At 33.3% G+C, this 24,121-nt stretch overlaps 1 protein-coding gene across 1 annotated transcript in view; it reads left to right on the forward strand.

The window, feature by feature from the left end:
* Window positions 1–24,121, forward strand: part of DYNC2H1 (dynein cytoplasmic 2 heavy chain 1) — a 400,170-nt gene that overhangs the window by 108,650 nt on the left and 267,399 nt on the right. The window contains exons 54-61 of the mRNA XM_082626481.1: window positions 670–824; window positions 2,347–2,484; window positions 7,506–7,619; window positions 8,222–8,382; window positions 9,339–9,462; window positions 10,273–10,394; window positions 19,381–19,467; window positions 21,855–21,981. Of these exons, the coding sequence (XP_082482607.1) occupies window positions 670–824; window positions 2,347–2,484; window positions 7,506–7,619; window positions 8,222–8,382; window positions 9,339–9,462; window positions 10,273–10,394; window positions 19,381–19,467; window positions 21,855–21,981 (1,028 nt within the window). The remainder of the gene's footprint in view (window positions 1–669; window positions 825–2,346; window positions 2,485–7,505; window positions 7,620–8,221; window positions 8,383–9,338; window positions 9,463–10,272; window positions 10,395–19,380; window positions 19,468–21,854; window positions 21,982–24,121) is intronic.

Below are 24,121 nucleotides of genomic sequence, written 5' to 3' on the forward strand. Positions count from 1 at the left end.
ATGGACTTGGGGAGATATTAGGAGGTAATCTAAAGAGGACTTGGTTATGCAATGGCTGTTGCATGAAAGGAAGAAGAAGGATGCAAGAATATTTCTCAGGGTTCTGCTTGGAAAATTCATTAGAAGTTGATTTTATTCACTGAGGTAGGGAATACAGAGGGAAATAGGTTGAGACAACGAGAGGGAGATGGTATGTTTGGTCATGTATATATTGGATCTAATGGGAGCTTGTTCTTAATTTTTTGGCTTTTGAAGTCCTGTTTCTCCCTGTGTAAATAAGAGTGGATAGGTGTTGCTTGGTTTGGTATCTCTTTTCCATTCAAGTAGCTTTTGGTGAGCTTACTTTTGGATTACATGTTACGTAGTTCCAGTTAATTTATATGTTATGACAAGCTATAGATTTATCTTTCTTGCAGTAATAAAAATTGTCAGGGGAAATATATAACAGTGGAAGGATAGAGACCAATGAAATTAATAATGCAAAATTAATAAGAAAAATGGAAGTTGTGAATGGAGAGGAATGCCTGTGCACCTTTAAGGCAAAGATGTTATCTCATATTTATAATTTGATTGCATAGAAGTATCTGGCAAGAATAAATATAGTTAAGTTCATTTTCTCTAATTCTTAATGGATCGTACTTATGTTAAGTCATTTTTTTCTCTTTCTAGTTGATCCTGATTTTCTAAAATCATTCTTATTAATCCACAAGTCTTGTAAAGCATATGGTGCTACACCAAGCAGATATATGACCTTTTTACGTGTGTATTCTGCCATTAATAACAGCAAGAGAAAGGAATTATTAAAAAGACAAAGTCATTTGCAGGTACAATACTGGTAATCTTAAATTATTTTGTCTACAGATGGGGACAAGGATTATGTAAATCACAATGCCATGTTGCCATATTTAATATAAATAAATATTGTACTGTATTAAATGTCTTGGAAAACTGTCTCACTTACCTATCTTTATTGCCCACTAGATTATAGTAATGGTTTTGTAATTTTTGTTTGTTTGTTTGAATAATTATTTCTTCACTGCATGGTGTTTATGTGTTTTTGATAGTTTATGGTGCTGTCTTTAAATGTCTTTTTCATATGAATGCATTTTAGAAATCAGAAATGCCTATTATTAATTAAAACGTAATGTACAATATTATGCTTTATAGTAAACTTTAAATTTTATTTATAATTATATTTTATAAATATATTCTTAAAATTATATTTTATAAATATATTCTTATCCATGTCACTTGACTTGGTACGTTCTGAACAGTTTTCTTTTTGTATTTCTCTAACTGCAGAGCTTAAACTTAAGCATGGTATTAGAATGTCAGCTTCAGATTCTGTCAGAGAGCATTTCCTCTGCCAAGTTCTTGCTTCTCTTTGTGAGGTCGTAAACTAGGAACATTAATTGGCAGAGTTATCTTTATTCTTCTTTTTAATGATTCACTTTCATTTATATTAAGCCACTAACTCTACATGCTTTGGAGGGTTAATTTCCTGATTTAGTTCTCTATGGTGTTTCAGGTAAATCACTTAAACTCACTGAGTTGCAGCTTAATTGGGTGAATGTGTTGAGTACATTAGATAAAATTCAAATGTAAAGAACCAGCATGATGCCTGTCTGTGCTGGGTGCTCAGTAAATACTATTTACATTCCTTTTTTTTGCCATTACCATCTTTCCAAATCTTCTGATTTGTTATGTGACAAAAAACCAATCATATTAAAGAAGAGAGGGAATATTTTTCATGTTTATTCCTTGGATTATCCATGGGCTGTGGAATGGGGTGTTATAATGGCCAGGTCAGGGTCAAACAACCAACCAAAGAATAGCTGAAGCATTTTGAGTGATTGCTTACGAGACCCATTTGTAAGGCAGTCTCTTATAAAATAGTTGGGTAGTGGACAGACAAAACCAAGCCACGTCCAATATAAAAAGAGTGGCCCCTGAGTCCTTCTGCCCAACCAATGAGACTGAAAAATGGGAAAGGTTTACAGAATTTTTTTTCTTTTCTATTTTCCTTCCTGTCTAATGCAGTGAGTAAAACCCCTACTATTTAAGCTATCTAATATCTAATATATGTTGATCTGTTCAGCTTTACTGTGATGCTTTAAAATCTGTCTTTCTCTAAAGCCTCTGTGGAGTCTTTTACTACATCTTAATGGGTACACAGTTGAATAAATCATTATAATCAGCAAGACGAGAATACCTAAGTCCACTTGCAAATGTAGTATATGTACACATTTACATTTATGCTTGATTCTTTCTTATAGACTTTGTTTACTGTATGTATATAAAATTCCTTTTCTTTTAATATTGTCGATCAATATTTTATTAATGTAGGCTGGTGTATCTAAACTAAATGAAGCTAAAGCTCTCGTGGATGAACTGAACAGAAAAGCCGGAGAACAAAGTGTATTACTTAAAACTAAGCAAGATGAAGCAGATTCTGCTCTTCAAGAGATCACAGTATCAATGCAGGTAATGTTTAGAGTAAGCTCAGCGATGCAAACAATAGAAAGGCCATTTATGCCTGATTGTCAATCAGTGTGAAACATAACATTTTTACTTATGTGGATTTAAAAAATATTGCTTGTCTGTGCTGAGTAGGCTGATAGCATTGTGTACTTGAACTTTTGTGGAAGAGTGTGTTATTTTCACATATTGTTTGAAATCAAAACTATATTATCCTCAATTTTTCATACACTAATTTATCTAAACCCTATAATATAAAAATATAAACATTTTAATTGGTATAGATTTGTCTGTAACTGATTTTGTTTACCCTCTGTTAGTTAATATTTCCTTTTATTTTTCTTAATATCTCTTTCAGGCTTCAAGGGTTTTCCCTGTTTTTAATATTCTGAAGATTTACAAAATAAATCTTTATTCATTCTATTTATACTTTCATGATATTTTTAATATTTTGTTTATATCCTCTTTTAACATTGCCTTTCTTTTGTTGAACCCTCTCAAGGGAGATTTCTCTCTGTTCTTTCTTGCTTGGGTATTCTTTTACATTTGCACACCCTCTCAGTATGCTCCTGTCCATTACCTTGCTTTTTAGTACTGATTACATACTGATTACCACTAAATCCATCTTTTTTGTCCTTCAGCCGTATCCTTCCTCTGAACTTCAGACTCAAATAGCCAATAATCTGTTAGACGTGTCTTCTTGAAAGTCTCACAATTCAAAACAGATTAAAAACTGAACTTATAATTTCCTTTTCTGTATTCCTTTCCTCAGTTTATGGCACTACACTATAGCTAATTATTCAAGACAATTTATAAATTATGTTAGATTTCTGTTCCCTCAATTCATGACTCTAATGAATCATTAAATTCTGTTAGTTTTACCTCCCTGATTGTGTCTTAAATATGTTTCCCCATCTCACTGTGGGTGACTATTAACCTTACTTGAAGTCCAATGCCTGTTTTATTTAAATTAACTTCAATGTTTATCAGACTAGTGTATATATCTCAGTAAAAGTAAATAGCATAAACAAGTCTTAAAAATAACAAAGTTGGAGGGCTTATGATATAAAGACTTACTATAAAGCTGCAGTAGTCAAGGTAGGGTAATATTGGTGTAATGATAGGCATAGCGGCTATCGGAACACTGTGGCGTCCAGAAACAGATTCATGCATACATGGTCAATTAATTGTATACAAAAATACTGTTTAAATGGGGAAAGGATGATCTTTTTAAAAAGTGGTACTGGAATATTTGGAGATCCATGAAGAGAGGAAAAAAAAAAACCTCAAACCTTTACCTTACAACTTATATGAAAAGTAACTCGACATGGAACATAGACCTACATGTACCGCATAAAATTATAAAACTTTAGAAGAAGATATGGGAGAAAATCTTTATGATGTTGGGTGAGGCAGAGATTTCTTAGATATGATACCAAAATAGAAGAAGAAAATAAATGATAAATAGGATCTTATCAAAATTAAAACCTTGTGCTCTTTGAAATAAATTCCAAAGAAAATGAAAGGCAAGTCACAGACTGGGAGAAAATATTTACAAACGTGTATTTGATAAAAGACTTGTATCCAGCATGTATAGAAATGATTACAACTCAATACTAATAAAACTAATAATTCAATTTAAAAATAGGCAAAAGATTTGAACCTGCCCTTCGTGAAAAAAGACTTATAAATGGGCCAGTAAATATATGAAAAGATGCTCAACATCATTAATCAGCAAAGAAATGTAATCCCCTTATTTTTTAGTATGAGACCTCATTCTAGCCCTTAGCTTTGTAGTGCTTAGCCTGGTAATTACAAATCCAGAGCTTCTTTGACTTAATTTCTCAGAAGAGTAACCTTTTTTCCAGACTTCTGATAGTTGGGAAGGGGAGTAGTATGACTCCATAAACTGCGTATTTAAAAATGTGTTCTAAATATTCTGTGAAGACTTCACAAAGCCTCAGCTATTTTATAATTTTCATCAGCCACCTGCAGCATTCTCTCCTAGAGCCTTCTGGCTTGTTTCATTCTTTGCCTGGTTAAGCTGCTGTCCTGAAATCATTCTTTATCATCTTGGTTTACTCCCTCGTTTCTGTGGAGCCTATCCCCAAAAGCTTTGTGAGAAAGGATACATGGGCAATAAATTTTGAGATCTCACATATATGGACATTCTTCTCTGTCCTTAGTTGGTTGGTTGGTTGTGTGCTGGGAATAGTATTCTTGATTTTGAAGGCATTGTTCCATTTTCTCCTAGATTCCATTGTTGTGGTTGAAACACTCAAAGCTATTTTAATTCCTGATCTGTTTTGGGATGACTTTTTTTTTTTTTTTTCTCTCTTGGAATCTTTTAGGTCTTTGTTTCCATTTTTCTGAAAGATGTGGTGATTTGCTTTGGTTTAGGTTTATTTTCATCCACTGTGTCCAGTGTGGGTTCTTTCTACCTGAAAATTTATCTCCTTCAGTTCTGGGAAATCTCCTTAAATTATTCTATTGATAATTCCTTTTCCTTTATTTCTCTGTTCTTGCTTTGTAGAATTCTTATTATTATTTGGGCTTTGGGCTTAGTAGTCTGGTTCTCTAATTTTCTTATATTTTCTCACTTGTTTTCTTCTCTATGTGGTCTACTTTCTTCAAAATTTCTTCAACTTTATTTTTTAACCCTCCTATTGAGTTTTTCTTTTCTGTTAAATTATTTCTCAGGAGATTTAAAAAAATCTCTAGATGTTTCCTTTTGGCAGTAGTGTCCTTTTTTATTGTTGTTTCATTGTTGCAGTACCTCCAACTAGCTCTCAGAGGATATTTTATGAAGTTTTCTTTTTCCTGAATATGTTTTATTTTTTTTCTGAATATGTTTTATTATTTTTCTTACATGATTGCTTTATTCTCAGTTAAAGAATAATTCTTAGTTATTCACAAAAAAAGCTTTCTTTTCATGTTTGGTCATCTTCATTGAAAATCTGAGCATGGAAGGGAGATTTGTTTATTGTGAACTTCACAAGAGGGTTATCTGGACTGATTTGAATGGCATAAGCAAACGATTTCACCTGCCATGTCAAAATAAATTCCTTGGCAGATGGAAAATCTTCAAAGCAATAACATTTGCAGATAATTGATGATTATATACACATTCAGTGTTTACAAGATAAATGTATGGACTGCCTGACCTGGAAGTAATGGATCAGAGAATAAATTTAATTTTCATACTGTAAAACTTTAGCATAATTTTTATCAAGGAATTTTAGAACCAAAGTAATATAAATATTTATCTGAAGCAGCTAGTCATTTTTATTGTTAAGAATATCTATCAAATACTTTTTTTCCCTTCAGGAAATTGAAGGCATCGTTCCATATTCTCCTAGCTTCTGTTGCTGCGATTGGAAAACCTTTAAATTTCTTACCTTTAAAGAGTAATTTGATAAAAGCAAAAGCTTCATAAAGAATAATATCATTGATAACTATATATTTACAAAAGGAAAATATTCAGCACTCCGTGTGCCTATGTACCTTCAAACTAGTGAACATTATTAAGATACATTGAGTACTATGCTATTCTTTTCTCTGTACTGTTCTGGGAAGAGGTATTTCCAAGACTGTAGCTAATTGTATTACTTAGTAGAGACCCAGAAGAATAACTCTGCATCTTGTATTATAAGTTAATAATTTTGCTCAATTATAAGTTGGAGACATTTCTGTTTGTTATTTTATACATAAGTATGGTAGGGAGAGACAGCTTAAATACCAAACTGTACAACTTTTAAACCTAGCAACTCTAGGTTTGTGACATAAAGAAAGAACATACTAAATGCTGTAGGTACTCAGAATAGCTATAACTTACAATTGGAAAAGTAGGTTAATAAAACACAAAGCATGTGGGTTGGGCCTGTAAGGGTGATTTTGATATGGTGGAGATGGAGAAAAGAACTTTCCCTGTTGAGGAGCAGTAGCAGAGATACACAGGTAGAAACACTTGTGGAACGTAGAAGATATCAATTGCGCTCACGTGTCAGGTACCTGAAGGATCAATATATTTGGCAATAGGACACAAGGCATTAGTATTGTTCTTGTTGTTGGTTTAAACAACAGAAATTTATTTCTTCCAGTTCAGGCAGGGAGAGAGAGAGAAAAAAAAAAAACTCTCTGGTCTCTTCTTTTTTTGATTTAATTGAGATATAATTGACTCATAGCACTATATTAGTTTTAGGTGTACAACATAATGATTCTGTATATGTATATAATGTGACATGATTACCACAATAAGTCTAGAGAGGACGCCAAGCATTAGTTTTTAAACTCCTTGAATGATTATAATATAGTTGAGAATCACTGTTGTTAGGATTCTTGGAAGGTTTCTTGACAAATTTTTTCCCTTGGTTTTTTTATAGTAAAATAAATCAAACACAAACATTCATAATGTTCATGCATTTTTATATATGTGAGACCCTTGATTTTTGTATTCATGAGCAAAGAGGTCATGTGTTAATATATCATTTAGTGTTCTTTGAATCTTTACTAATTTTTGTTCATATATTTGCCATATTATTGTGTCATGATTTCAATTAATTTTTGTCTAAATTAAAGTCTAGAATCAAACTTCTAATATACTATAGCTTGTCTCTAAGAATTATTACTATTGTACTCTTAGAATTATAGAAGACTTCTATTTTCAGTTTTCTTATTTATGAAATAAGCATAATAGTATTTATCTCAGGGTTGTTGCAAGTGTTAAATGTATATTATTATGATCATTTTCTAAATTATGCACTTCTGACATGTTTGATTTTTAAATAGTAAGTATTTATTACTTTGCTATTCAGAAAAAATTAAATCAAATAAAGCATACTTCTTAATAGTAAATATAGAGTAAATTATATCATCAGTTCCCTAGGCATTTCAGAAACTCTTATGCCAATTAATATTAGAAAAGCATTTAATAGAAAGTGCTATTTTAAAATAACATTTTTGGTATCATGCTTTTAAATGTTGAGTGCATTAAAATTGATTGGAATGCTATTTAAATATTCCTGTAGGATGCTAGTGAACAAAAGACAGAACTTGAAAGACTAAAGCACAGAATAGCAGAAGAAGTCATTAAAATTGAAGAAAGGAAAAACAAAATTGATGATGAATTAAAAGAAGTACAAGTAAGTTAAAAAAAAAAGGAAACTGTGTAAGAGCCATTTACATTTTTGATGACCAACTTTACATAGGAGTTTAAATATTATTTACGTAAGTCACCTTCTAATAGTATTATCAATGTGGCTTTCACTCAATACTATTTATAAAAGAGAAGCAAGAAGGAAAATCTGCTAGGAGGAGTAAGCAAATTAACTGATGTTTGTTAAAAATAATCTTTGTTTTCTGTGAACCATGTTGTTTTGACTGTAGAGGAAAAAATATTTTGTAGATAAATTAAGACAAACTCTTAGGCTTTTTTTTTTGAGACTTGATTAAATAAGCAAACAAGTCTTAGCATATAAAGAGCCTCTTGAAAATGGCAAATTGTCTCAAAACAAATTAGATTTTCCAAACTAGACTGTTGTAGTTATGGTGAGAAAAAACTCTTACTTTCTCAATTTGAACATTTTGTACTTTGTGTGTTTTAGGGCATTTTGATATTTGAAGAGAATGGATATTAATAACGAGTCATTTTTAATAAAATGACAATAAAACATTATTTGTAAAGAGTTAGTGATTTTTTTCATATATATTTTTTGAAAGTAAAAATGCCCTTTTCGTGTTCTAGCCTCTAGTCAATGAAGCTAAACTAGCAGTTGGAAACATTAAGCCAGAATCTCTTTCAGAAATTCGTTCACTGCGTATGCCACCTGATGTAATCAGGGACATTCTTGAAGGAGTTTTAAGATTAATGGGTATCTTTGATACATCTTGGGTGAGCATGAAAAGGTAAGTTTTTGAATTTGTGAAAAATGTTATTTCACCAATGAATTATACATTCTTTCATATTTTTAAATATTTCTTATATTGCTTCTCAAACTGAATTTCATCTAACTGGTTACACACTTTCCCCTGATATTTCAAGATGGTCTATGTAATCATATATCAAGATCTATATTTTCCTTTCTCTATAAGTGATTGTTAAAAGTGTCAAAGGAAAACAGGAATGCCTTAAAGTCTTTAAGAACATCTTAATAAAATAAACATAAATATTTATTTGGTCCTCACACAGTATAGAGCATTGTGTTTACTGTGATTTACTGATGAAGAAAATATAGTCACTATTCTCAAAAAGGATCTTGGACTCTTGGCAGAGACAGAGAGTCACAGGGAGCAGGCGAGAGCCCCATAAATTATGTAAGAGTGATGTAAACTGGAAGAGAAAAGGCTGATTATTAACTCAATATGCCATTATGCAGCTTTAGATTTCACAGTATAACAGTGGTATTGTGGTTTGTGCTGCTGTTCAATTCCATTTTAGGGCTTAGGTTGATAGTAGAGTTCTTTTTCTATCTGAAATGGGAGAGAAGATTTAGATTGAGGGAGCACTTTAAAATCTTTCTTATAAAGGAGTCAGAATATTTTCTTGCATATCCTAGAATGTATTAGTACTCAGGGGTTCACAAAAAGGGTTATGGGTAGAGTTCAAGATTATAATTCCTTCATTTTATGTCTTCAGTGTATTCACAGAACATTAGAAAAACTTTTGTGCATCTTTCTGGAGATCCTTGTCTATAAAAAATGATGAATGGTACTTTAGAAGCTTAAATACTTTAAAAGTACCCTATTTTTTGGTTAACTAATAGATTAAAAGTATTGTATACACCACTTTGTTAAATTGATATTTTTGTTAAAAATAGCAAACTTTATTTAGCCTTATTTGAAGTACTATACTTTAATTTCAGTTTCCTTGCAAAGAGAGGTGTGAGAGAAGACATAGCAACCTTTGATGCACGAAATATTCCAAAGGAAATAAGAGAGAGTGTTGAAGAACTTCTTTTTAAAAATAAAGGATCTTTTGATCCAAAGGTAATTTTTAACAGTTGTGCCATAAATTCCCTTTCCATACTATATAATATTCTGCTTGTCAAAATACGATGATTTATCATTATTGATTATTTAGTTTACCTAAAAACTAAAAGTTTATTATAATAAGTTGTAAGTATTATAGCTGGGAAGCATTTACCAGAATTAGGTAAGTTATTATAGAATCTAGGGGATTAGGGGCAGGTTTATTATCTTAAGTGGTTTTTGAATCTTATGATCTGCTGTCAGCGGTAAGTTCCTAACTAATCATAACTTCCAACTTGCCTGTATGCTTTTATTTCTTCTAGTATACTTGTCATATAATAACAGATATCTCTCTTGGGATACTTACATCTAATTTCAGTGAACAGCTTAAATTCCATGATTCTGGTCTTTTTTATATCCTTTATTCAAAATGTCATGTACTTCTTTGACACCAATAGCAATTGTTTGAAAATTGCTTTTATCTAATAAAGATCTATCTTGTATATTGAAGAGAAAGAATTGATACTTGAACATCGTTGTGGACGGCACATGTATTCATTTTAAACGTGGCTAATAATTATTTCAATAAAATGTCATTATATTAAAGATTGTATGTGATTCAAAACGATTTATTCTTAAGAAAAAATAGAGTTTATGTATTTTTCACTTAATCAAAATAGCAATTCACTTTATTTTTGCTATAAGCCAAAAACTTCATTATTCGGGATAAGTTATTAAACAAATGCTTAAAGAAAATACACTAGAATAAACTTTGCTTTTATTTGAAATTAAGTTAGGATGCGGGATAATTTCTGATGTATTTTTCAGAATGCTAAGCGTGCCTGTACCGCAGCTGCTCCTTTAGCTGCCTGGGTTAAAGCCAATGTCCAGTACTCCCATGTCTTGGAACGAATTCAGCCTTTGGAAACTGAACAGGCAGGATTAGAATCGTAAGTGAAACATAAAATATAAATAGTTCTAACCTTTATTTTCATCAATCTGATGACCTAGTTATATTATTAGGATTTATTTCTTGTCTGTTTCTAAAAAGGCAGCTGACAACGCTGAGTCATTTAAATACAAATTAAGAATGTAGATCAAGATGATGGAGTGGAGGATGTGGAGCTCACCTCACCTCACAAACACATCAAAAATACATCTACATGTGGAACAATTATCATGGAAAACTGACTAGAAACTGGCAGAAGAACTGTACAATTAAAGCTGCAAGAAAGATCTGTACATAATTGAGTAGGGCAGAAAAAAAAGCCATTTGGTCAGGACCTGAGCCCCTAGGAAGGATCTGTAAGAAAGAGAAGTTCTATGTGGGTGGACCCTTGACTTGAAGAGCGAGGAGGTTGAGCCACAAACTGGGCATACCAGTTCTGGGCTCCTGCGTGGAAGAGACAGTCCCCCTCGCCTGCTGGGAAATCTGCTGAGACAGACAGAAGGGCTGGAAAAGCCTAGACTCTACTTGTGAGGAGTGCTTGCATGCTGGCTTGCTAACAATCAGGGTCAAGAGAGTTTTGCATTAGTGGGTGCCGCCTTACCACACTTCCCAATTCGAACGGGCAAACAACCCAGGCCCACTCACTCCATTCCTGGTGCAAGATTTGCACACAGACTTGGTCTAGCTATGCAGAGACAGACTGGGGAGGCTGGGGTATGATCCGGTGAGCCATGGAGGCCATTGTCAGTGTGCACATAAGCAGTGCCACAGAAATGCCCAGTGACTAAGCACTGAAGCTCAGGCAGACAGGCCTTGAGAGAGACACAGCCCAAGGGCCTGGGGTGTGGTCCAGGTGGGACGGTAGCAGTTGTCATCAGCATGTTCAGGAGTACAGAGCCTTTCATCTCCCAGTGAGAGCACCCTGGCTCTGGCTCCACTCACTCCACACCACAGCTTAGCAGAAGATCTGGGGCAGACAGGTCCTGTGAGAACACTGCCACAGAAGCAGCCCAGATCTCTGGTGGCAGTGCAGTCTCTTCAATTCCTGCAGCCACAACGCCCCAGCCTTCAGCCCCAGCCTACTTCAGACCATAGCCTTGCACTAGATCTCGTATGAACACAGCAGAGAAAGGGATTCAACCTTGGGCTGTTTCTGAGCAGAAACGTGAATGCCTACACAGGTGGTGCATAGGTCCTCTGTGACTGCATGGACCTTACTTGCTTCAGCAATCACCTCCTTTTGGGCAGGGCTTGAACTCATGGACAGTGGAACCTGATTGAGCCTGACCATCAGGGTTTCTACTCCAACAACGGGAGCAGACCTCACCCCTGACAGGGCATTGTCAACCATGGAGCAGAGAAAAAGTCCCACTTCACATCTTGTACAGGCTCTAGATGCTACAACACCAGCCATACCACCTATCAAGGTGATAATAGCCCACACACCCTGAAGAATAATGTGGCTGGCGTCCAACTGAAACCAGCCCTCACACCAAAAATATTGGATTCACACAGTCTACACAGTGATGCTCCCACATAAAAACACCCCTTCAAGACCACAGTAGATAACTGTCTCTGCTAAATTCATAGAGACAAAGAAAGTTAAGTAAAATGAAAAGGGAGAGGAACAACTTCCAATTAAAAAAACAAGATAAATCCCCTGAAAGAACAAATAATGAAACAGACCATGCACCAGTCTACTAGACCCTGAATTCAAAAAGGAGGTAATAAAAATGCTAAATGAATTAAGAAAGATTATTGATAGAAACACAGATCACTGTAACAAGGACCTAGAAACTATAAAGAGGAACCAATCAAAAATAGTTCAATTCCCAAGATAAAACCAATCTAGAAGCAATGAATAGCAGACTAAATGACACAAAAGAATAAATAAGTGATCTGGAGATAGAATAATGGAAATCACCCAATCAGAACAGCAGACAGAAAGATAAATGAAACAAAAAGAAATCAACATATCAGATGATCTATGGGATAATATAAAACATGCTAACTTATGCATGACAGGGGTTTCAGGAAGAGATGAGAGAAGGGGGCTGAAAATGTATTTGAAGAAAATATGGCTGAAGACTTCTCAAACCTAAAGAAGGAAACAGATACCTAGGTACAGTAAGCACAGAGAGTCCCAAACAAGATGAACCCAAACAGACCCACACTAAATCATATGTTAATTAAAATGGCAAAAGTTAAAGAGAGGATTCTAAAGGCAGCAAGAGAAAAACAAAGATTTAGTTACAGGGGAACCACCAAAAGCCTATCAGATGATTTCTCTGCAGAAACTTTACAGGCTAGTAGGGATGGCATGATATATTCAAAGTACTGAAGGGCAAAGCCTGCAACCTAGGATGCTGTTCCTAGCAAGATTATCATGTGGAATAGAAGGAGAGCTAAAGAATTTTTCAGAGAAGCAAAAACTATCAGAATTCAGGAGTACTAAACCTACCCTAAAAGAAATATTGAAGGGTCTTCTCTAAATCGAAAAGAAGCAAGAATCTGTAGGAAAGGGAAAATCAGAATAGGAAAGGCAAATATATAAAAGGATTGACGATCACTTTTAAAAACCAATACATAAAATACCATACATAAAACCAATACATAAAACCAATACAAAAAATGATAATAAAATTGTGAAAGTAATTTTAACTACAATTAACAGTAAAAGGATAAGCATGACAATGTAAAATAGGATATCAAAATCACAAAATATAGAGGAGGGGAGTATAAAAACGTAGATTTTTAAAAAATACGAACTTGAATGACTATCAATTTAAAGCAAGTAGATATAGCTATGGGTCAACATACTTGAACTCCATGGTAACCGCGAATCAGAAACGTACAATAGATTCACCAAAACCAAAAAGAAAGAACTCAAGCATACTACAAAAGAAAAACATCAACCCCCTCCCCCTGCCAAAGGAAAAAAAATACACAGAGAAGAACTACAAAAACAACTGGAAACAAGGATTACAATGGCAGTAAATACATACTTATCAATAATTACTTTAAATGTCACTGGACTAAATGCTCTGATCAAAAGACAGAGTGGCAGATTGGAGGAAAAAACCAAGAAACTACAATTTGCTGCCTTCAGAAGACTAACATCAGGATGGAAGATACACATAGACTGAAAGGTGATGGAGAAAGAGAATTCATGCAAATGGAAGCACCAAGAAAGTGGGGGTAACAATACTCCTATCAGACAAAATAGGCTTTAAAACAAAAGCCATAAAAAAAGAAAAAGGGCATTATATAATGATAAAGTGATCAATATAAAAAGAGGATATTACTCTTGTACTGTAGGAGCACCTAAGTATATAAAACAAATGCTAGCAGACATAAAGGGAGAAATTGACAATGATACAATAATAGTAGGAGTCTTTAACACCCCACTGACATCAATGGACAGATCATCCAGACAGAAAATCAATAAGGCAAGAACGTTCCTAAATGATACAATAGAGCAGTTAGACTTAATTGATGTCTACAGGGCACTACATCCAAAACAAAAAACAAAAACAGAATACACGTTCCTTTCAAGCTCACATAGAAGATTCTCTAGGATAGATAAAATACTAGATCACAGAACAAGCCTCAACAAATTTAAGAGGATAGATATTATTTCAAGCATCTTTTCTGAGCACAGTGGTATGGAACTAGAAATCAACTACAGAAAGCAAAATAGGAAAATAACAAACACATGGAGACAACAAGCTACTAAAAAGACAGTGGCTTAACAATGAAATCAAAGAATAAATCAGAAAATACCTTGAGACAAATGACAATGAAAACACAACCTTACAAAATCTATGGGATGCAGCAAAACAGTTTTAAGAGGGAAATTTATAGTGATATACAGGCCTTCCTCAAGTAACAAGAAAAATATCAAATAAACAACCTAACCTACCACCAAAATGAATAAGAAAGAGAAGGATAAACAAAATCCAAAGTTAACAGAAGGAATGAAATAATAAAGATCAAGGGGAAATAAATAAGAGATCAAAAAATAATAGAAAAGATCAATAAAACCAAGAGCTGGTAGTTTGAAAAGGTAAATCAACAAACCTCCAGAGATACTCACCAAGAACAAAAGAGAAAGGACTCCAATAAATAAAATAAGAAATGAAAGAGGAGAAATAACTGATACCAGAAAATACAAAAAATTATAAGAATACCATGAACACTTTTATACTAACAAATTAGACAACCTAGAAGAAATGAACAAGTTTCTAGGAACATACAGCCTGCCAAAATTGAGTCAAGAAGAAATGGATAACTTGAACAGACTGATCACTAGAAGTGCAGTAGAATATGTAATTAAAAAAAAAAAAAAAACCTCCCTGCAAACAAAAGCCCTGGACTGGATGGCTTCACTGGGAAATTCTACCAAACATACAAGGAGGAACTCATACCAGTCCTTCTAAAACTATTCCAAAAAATTGAAGAGGAGGGAACACTTCCAAATTCAATCTATGAGACAACCATTATCCTGACACCAAAACCAGACAAAGACACTACAAAAAAAAGAAATTTACAGGCCAATATCTTTGATGAATTTAGACATCAAATCTTCAGCAAAATATTAGCAAATTGAATCCAACAATACATGAAAAGGATCATACACCATGATAAAGTTGGGTTCATTCCAGGATCACAAGGATGGTTCAAAATATGTGAATCAATCAGTGTGATACACCACATTAACAAAAGCAAAGACAGAAACCACATCATCATCTCAATAGTTGCAGAAAAAGCATTTGACAAAGTTCAATATCCATTCATGATAAAAACTCTCACCAAAATGGGTATATAGGGAACATATACGAACATAATAAAAGCCATTTATGACAGACCGATAGCCAACATAATACTCAATGGTGAAAAGCTGAAAGGCTTCCCGGTAAATTCAAGAACAAGACAAGGATATCCACTCTCACCAGTTCTGTTCAACATTGTAGTGGAAGACCTAACTACAGCAGTCGGGCAAGAAAAAGAAGTAAAAGGGTTACAAATTGGAAGGAAAGATTGAAAACTGTCACTACTTCAGATGACATGATACTCTATAAAGAGAACCCCAAAGTCTCCACACAAAAACTATTAGAACTAATAAATGAGTTCAGAAAGGTAGCAGGATACAAGATTAATACATGGAAATTTGTTGTGTTTCTTTACACTAACAATTAAATATCAGAAAGAGAAAGCAAAAAAAGAAAAAAAAATCCTGTTTAAAATCATGTCAAAAAAAGTAAAATACCTAGGAATAAACTTAACTGAGGAGGTGAAAGATGTATATGCTGAAGGCTGTAAAACATTGGTATAAAGTAAATTGAGGATGATTCAAAGAGACAAAAAGATATCCCATGCTCTTGGATTGGAGGAATTAATATTGTTAAAATGGTTATACTACCAAAAATAATATACAGATTTAATGCAATATCTATCAAAATACTCATGACATTTTTCACAGAACTAGAACAAATAATCCTAAAATTTATATGGAACCCCAAAAGACCCAGAATTGCCAAAGCAATCTTGAGGAAAAAGAACAAAGTTGGAGGCATACCCCTTCCAGACTTCAGACTATACTACAAAGCTACAGTAATCAAAACAGTGTAGTATTGGCACAAAAACAGACATATAGATCAATGGAACAGAATATACAGCCCAGAAATAATCCCATGCACCCATGGTCTATGACAAAGGAGGCAAGAATATACAATGGAGAAAAGACAGTTTCCTTAACAAGTGGTGTTGGGAAAGCTGGACAGCTACATGTAAATCAATGAAGTTAGAGCACTCCCTCACACCATATACAAAAATAAACTCAAAATAGTTTAAAGACCTAAATATAAGACATGACACCATAAAACTCCTAGAAGAGAACATAGGCAAAAACATTTTCTGACATAAATCATAGCAATATTTTCTTGGATCAGTCACGTAAAGCAAAAGAAATAAAAGCAAAAATAAACAAATGGCATCTAATCAAACTTAAAAGCTTTTGCACAGCAAAGGAAACCATTAACAAAATGAAAAGAAAACCTACAGAATGGGAAAAAAATATTTGCAAGCAGTGTGACTGACAAGGGGTAAATATGCAAACAATTCATACAACTCATTAACAAAAAAATAAACAACCCAATCAAAAATGGGCAGAAGGCCTAAATAGACACTTCTCCAAAGAAGACATACAATTGGCCAACGGACACATGAAAAGATGCTCATCATCACTAATTATTAGAGAAATGCAAATCAAAACCCCAATGAGGTATCACCTCACACAAGTCAGAATGGCTATCATCAAAAAGTCCACAAATAATAAATGCCGGAGAGGGTGTGGAGAAAGGGAACCCTCCTAAACTGTTGATGAGAATGTAAACTGGTGCGGCCACTGTGGAAAACAGTATGGAGGTTCCTAAAAAAACTAAAAGTAGAACTACCATATGATCTTGCAATCCCACTCCTAGGCATATATCTGGAGAAAACCATAATTTGAAAAGGTACATGCACCCCAATGTTCATTGCAGCACTGTTTACAATAGCCAAGACATGGAAGCAACCTAAATGTCCATCGACAGATGAATGGATAAAGAAGATACACAAAATGAATCTGTATACAAAACAGAAGCAGACTTACAGACATATAATACAAATTTATGGTTACCAAAGGAGAGAGAGAGTGAGGGATAGATTAGGCGTGTATTATTAAAAGACATAAACTATTATACATAAAATAGATAAGCAACAAGGTTTTGCTATATAACACAGGGAATTTTATTCAATATTTTATAATCTACAATGGAATATAATCTGCAAAAAAAAAAACTGGATCACTATGCTGTACACCTGAAACTAACACAATATTGTAAATTAACTATACATCATTAAAGAAAAAGAAAAACAATAAATTAAAAGAAACAGAACAAAAAAGAGCAATTAAAAGACGTATAGCAAAATCAACTCACTTTTTTCCTCCTCTGTTAAGTTGTTGGAAAGATAAGTTGGTAGAAGTTCCTTTAGAAAGATTCAAAATTTTGTGAAGGAATACTGTCAAAGTACAAAAAGTAGATTTTAGAAATTTAGAGCTTTTATACTTTTTTCTCTAAGTTTTAGGAAACTTTTAGTATATTATTTCCAAAACATTATCTGGCAGGTGTGGGGAAAATTTAACGATTTACTTTTGGGGCTTAAACTTTTAATTTGCTATTGTTACTAAGTATTATATGTTATCTCATTTGTTCTAAATGCAGATTAAGAGATATGTTATGTTCATGATCATTCAGCTTTTGAAATTATCTATTACTTCTTACTCTACACAAGGAGATTTTTAGCTGCCTAAGTTTCTTATTTTTTTCAATATAATTACATGAAATGTTTGTGTTAAATCATATTAAATATGATTATATATTTTGATTATATAAATATTTTTTACAGCTTAGACATATCATGTTTTATGAGTATATTTCCTTTCTTGTATACCTTTTGTTATGCTTAATAATTGCCTTATTTTTTCAATTGATTATTTTTTTTCTGTTTATGTATCACATATTTATCCACAGTCTTTTTGTCAGACCCTAAAACGTATTTGGAATCTATGTGTTCTATTTAATTTTTTCTTAGTACTCTCCTACTTAGAGCCTTTTGTCCTCCTGTTTCAAGGTGGGTTAGTTCTTCCCTAGGCCTGCAGTCTACAGCTTAAGTTATCATGAGATTGCTTTTCACCATTATTCTGGGGTTATATTTGTCTCTTTTCTGATCATATTCTCTTATTCTGGGTCTTTGTCTTTCTCTTTCTTAGTTTAGTCCCTCATTTTTCTGGAGCACATCCTCCATAGTAGCTTCTTAAGCAAGGTTATATGGGATGAAAAATATTTTGAGATTTGCATGTCTAAAATTATCTGTGTTATACTATTATATGTGATCATAATTGGGGTGAGTTTAAAATACTAGACTAGAAATAGATTAATCTCGTGATTTTGAAGGGCTTATTCTATTATAGTAGTTCTCAAAATGTGGTCCCTGAACCAGCAGCATCAATGTTACCTGGGAAATTGTTAAAAGAGCAAATTTTTTATCTCCATCAAGGCTTATTGAATCAGATATGCTGGGGAATGAGACCCTGCAATCTGTGTTTAGACAAAAACTCAAGTTAATTTGTGCAATGCACAAATGCCAAGCAGTGCATGGCAGTGTGGACTGGCCATTTGATGACAGCCTCTCAATATTTGTGGGTATTTTTGAGAGGGGTAAGTCAGTCATTTCTCTAGAAGAATCCTAATATCTTCTGCCTAGGGATTGAGTAGGGGTGGTTGGGGGTGGGTAAGGGGCATGAGGTTTGACTTTCAGGGATGTATGTAGAGGATAGTCTGCTCTCAATGAAGGAGGGAATCTGAGATCAAACGTTATATTATCAATTATTAAACAATCTTCTGTAATTAGCTCTATTATTTTCTTCAGAGGTACCTGTTGTCTACCTTTCCTGAATATTTTTGAATACTTCTTTTCACATATCTTCCTGCAGTCATTTAACTTTTGCCTTTTGCATTTTGGTATGTCAGTTATCACCTTTCAAAATTTTATTAAAATTACTCCTTTGTAGTACTTTTCTCTTTCATTGTCTTTATTCTTGTGCGTGTATGTTTTAATTTATTCCCTTGGTTTCATTTTAGTAGAATGTTAGAAGGGATAGAAGATGAGTGAATACTTTTAGCCTTCCATTTTTATCTAGAAATCTATGGGCACAAGTGTTTTAAAATATAGATTCCTGGAAGTGGTATGGTTAGGTCAGAGAATACACTTTTAATTATAGCATGGCTTTTCAAATCAAATTCTAAGTGAAGGTATTATAACTACTGAATTATTGATAGTTTTCATTATAATTTATTTACTGCACAATTACATTTTAAGGTGCTGTTGTGGCTTTTTGTTGATAACTAAAGTAGAATGACTTATAAAATTGAATTATATTTTAGAAATTTGCGGAAAACTGAAGACAGGAAAAGGAAACTAGAGGAGCTTCTTAATTCTGTTGGTCAAAAAGTGTCAGAACTCAAAGAAAAGTAAGTTAAGTTTTGAAATGTGTTTTGAATATTTGAAAACATACCTCAACTAATACTTAAATTTTGAAAATCTTAGTTATAATCACTGTCTTAATTTTTTGGTATCTCACTCTAAAAAGGGGAAGGATGTAAAATAATATAGAATGTCTTCTTTTTTAAAAAAATTTAATAAGAACAAAAATATTTTAAGTTTCTGTATTCCCAAGCATTGGAAAATTGAACAGGAAGAATTGAATGTAATGTGTTAATGCTGGGAGTGTTTACATTTGGTATTCCCATTTCTTTATTATTTTGACTTCAAGATTTTAGACTGCTTTATTTCAGATGATGCTATAGGACCACCTATTCCATAATCTTTCCAGAGGTATATGATCATGTTAAAAAATTTTTATCTTTTTGCCCTTTTGGGTATTAAAAATATTCCTTCATGCAAATATTATTCTCAAATTTAAGAAGCATTTATGAATGTGATTAATCTCAAAACCTTCCATGTACCTCTGTGTTCCTGTGATTGCTTTTTAATATAGGATAGAAAATATTGGTATGGGAATTATTATAAATGTGGAAGCATTTTCCTTTAAGAATTGTGAAGATTGGAAAACTGGAGAATGTGTCATTAAATATAGCATATGTTATCACTTGCTTTCAGTTTTATGAGACTAAAACTTTTCTATAAACATATTTTTTCTTTAAGTGGTGTGTTATGTATCCTTTTCTTTCTTAATGAAAGAAATACAAATTATTGCATCAAGAAAAAATTCATCAAACTGAAAACTATGAATTTTTTTTCTATATAGAGTTAGGAAACAGTTATCTGTTTACATTTATATATATTTACTTATAGAGAAAAAAACAAAAAAAATCTTCAAACCCATAAATTCAATGTTTTTCATATTCCTGAATGTTTTTTATGTTAGACATACAGAAATGAAATCACATAATTTCCTTCCTGGTATAATTAGAGAAGTATAAGGAAAATAATATATTCTTTTCAGTGTTACATGCTCAGAATCAGTGCTTAATAATACTCAGATAATTGTCAAATATTTATTGAGTGGTTAGCTTATGATACCAATGTTTGACTCCATTTGTTAGTCATTTGCATGTGTCAGGTGTTGTCCTGGGCACTTTACATATTCATCATTTTTAATACTTAAAACAACACTGAGAGGTGGATATTCTTACATTTTGCAGATTAGGAAGCTAAAGATTGGAAAGATTTATTTGCCTAAGTTGAGCAGTTAGTAATTGACTAAGCAAGCATTAGATCTTGTATTTGTCTGACTCCACAAAGTTCCTTTTCTTAGTCACTACACTATACTACCACTATTTTGGAAGGATTATTATGAAAACCTTCTGAGTAATATGACTGAGGACCTTGTGGATAATATGACTGAGGAATTGAATTTTTAATTTTATTTAGTTTTAATTAATTTAAATTTAGACAGCCATATGTGGCTACCATTTTGGACAAGTGACTCCTAGAGTCTTATATGTAGGGAAGGGAGGAATAGAGCACTTAGAGAGGCAATAAAAGTACTGTAAAATGCCTGGAACTTAATATCAGACACACCCATATATGAATTTTAGGTCCTCTGCTTACTATAGGGAAGACCTGTGCAATAATCTGTTTGGATTTAAGTCTCCATATTTATAAAATGAGAATTGTAATACTTATTTTGAACTGTTCTGAGAATTGGCAGAATCCTGGGCATTTTCAAGGCACTTACATATTTGTCAAAGGACTAAGTAATAGGAATATTACTATTATATTTAATAAAATAATATATATGTACAAGTATATTTAAGGAAAATAATTTAAAAGTTTTAAACTTTGGCAAATGGGCACATAGGGAGAGAACGTATCTAATGGGCTGAATATATCAGGTGAGTTTTAAGATTTTATTTATATTTTTGACAGGTATATATTTGAGGGAGTTGGAGTGAGGGGTGAGGTAGGGATAAGGAAGGAGCTGGAAAGTATTCTAGGCAAATGGAACATCCTGTTGAAGGGCACAGCAGATAAAAGATAGGGCATTTTCTGAGAATATAAAATTCTTCAGATGTTGACATATAGTTTTACTGAACTGAGTAAAATGAAATAAAACTGAAAAGATAGATCAATATTATGACTGGGCCTTTGAATGTCATATTAATAAGTTTATACATAATGTAGTAGGTAGGACATCAAGGCCCTGTGAGAATGTTCCCCTTTAAATGTATGCATTGGTATTGTGTCTCTTACATTAATGATATTTTATATGCAAATATTATCAATATTATAGTTAATTAAATTATTGTATAAAAGTTCACTACTATATAAGCATAATTTAATTAAATCTATCTTAAATCCAGTTGTCTTTAATTAAATTTGAATGTTTTCATAGATTTCAGAGCAGAACTTCAGAAGCTGCCAAACTTGAAGCTGAAGTAAGAAAAGCACAAGAAACAATTAAAGCTGCAGAAGTCTTGATTAATCAGCTTGATAGAGAACACAAGAGATGGAATGCACAGGTTTGTTTGAAAGAGAGGTCATAAAGAGACATCGCTTAAAACACAGGAAATGTATAATATAATATATTTGTTAACAAAATGAAAAGGAAAAAATATCCATTAAATTTCAGCCCTGGCTTAGGATAAATTATCTAGATATTAATGGCCATGATGTGAATTAATCTTTTTTTTTAACATCTTTATTGGAGTATAATTGCTTTACACTGGTGAGTTAGTTTCTGCTGTACAACAAAGTGAATCAGCTATACATAAACATATATCCCCATGTCTCCTCCTGCTTGCAGCTCCCTCCCACCCTTCCTATCCCATCCCTCTAGGTAGGTGGACACAAAGCACCGAGCTGATCTCCCTGTGCTATGTGACTGCTTCCCACTAGCTATCTGTTTTACATTTGGTAGTGTATTGTCCATGCCACTCTCTCACTTCATCCCAGCTTACTCTTCCCCCTCCCTGTGTCCTCAAGTCCATTCTCTATGTCTGCGTCTTTATTCCTGTCCTGCCGCTAGGTTCTTCAGAACCATTTTCTTTAGATTCCATATATTGTGTGTTAGCATACGGTATTTGTTTTTCTCTTTCTGACTTACTTCATTCCGTATGACAGTATCTATGTCCATCTACCCCATTACAAATAACTCAGTTTCATTTCTTTTTATGCCTGAAGAATATTCCATTGTATATATGTGCCACATCTTCTGTATCCATTCATCTGTTGATGGACACTTAGGTTGCTTACATGTCCTGTCTATTGTAAATAGTGCTGCAATGAACATTTTGGTACATGTCTCTTTTTGAATTATGGTTTTATCATGGTATATGCCCAGTAGTGGGATTGCTGGGTCGTATTGTAGTTCTCTTTGTAGACTTTCACCATTGTATATTCTTGCCTCCTTTATCAAAAACAAGGTGACCATATGTGCATGGGTTGATCTCTGCGCTTTCTATCCTGTTCCATTGATCTATATTTCTGTTTTTGTGCCAGTACCATTCTGTCTTGATTACTGTGGCTTTGTAGTATAGTCTGAAGTCAGGGAGCCTGATTCCTCCAGCTCCGTTTTTCGTTCTCAAGATTGCTTTGGCTATTTGGGGTCTTTTGTGTTTCCATACAAATTGTGAAATTTTTTGCTCTAGTTCTGTGAAAAATGCCATTGGTAGTTTGATAGGGATTGCATTGAATCTGTAGATTGCTTTAGGTTGTATAGTCATTTTCACAAAGTTGATTCTTCCAATCCAAGCACATGGTATATCTCTCCATCTATTTGTATCATCTTTAATTTCTTTCATCAGTGTCTTATAGTTTTCTGCATACAGGTCTTTTGTCTCCTTAGGTAGGTTTATTCCTAGGTATTTTATTCTTTTTGTTGCAATGGTTAATGGGAGTGTTTCCTTAATTTCTCTTTCAGATTCTTCATCATTAGTGTATAGGAATGCAGAGATTTCTGTGCATTAATTTTGTATCCTGCTACTTTTGCCACATTCATTGATTAGCTCTAGTAGTTTTCTGGTAGCATCATTGTAATTCTCTATGAATAGTATCATGTCATCTGCAAACAATGACAGTTTTACTTCTTCTTTTCTGATTTGGATTTGTTTTATTTCTTTTTCTTTTCTGATTGCTGTGGCTAGAACTTCCAAAACTATGTTGAATAATAGTGGTGAGAGTGGGCAACCTTGTCTAGTTCCTGATCTTAGTGGAAATGGTTTCAGTTTTTCACCATTGAGAATGATGTTGGCTGTGGGTTTGTCATATATGGCCTTTATTATGTTGAGGTAATTTCCCTCTATACCTATGTTTTATAGAGTTTTTATCATAAGTGGGTGTTGAATTTTGTCAAAAGCTTTTTATGCATCTATTGAGATGATCATTTGGTTTTTCTCCTTCAGTTCGTTAATATGCTTTATCACATTGATTGATTTGCATATATTGAAGAATCCTTGCATTCCTGGGATAAACCCCACTTGATCATGGTGTATGATCCTTTTAATGTGCTGCTGGATTCTGTTTGCTAGTAATTTGTTGAGGATTTTTGCATTTATGTTCATCAGTGATATTGGTCTGTAATTTTCTTTTTTGGTGACATCTTTGGTTTTGTTATCAGGATGATGGTGGCCTCGTACGATGAGTTTAGGAGAGTTCCTCCCT

The sequence above is a fragment of the Mesoplodon mirus genome (assembly GCF_964341445.2).
Source record: "Mesoplodon mirus genome assembly, chromosome: 7".
Taxonomy (NCBI): Eukaryota; Metazoa; Chordata; class Mammalia; order Artiodactyla; family Ziphiidae; genus Mesoplodon; species Mesoplodon mirus.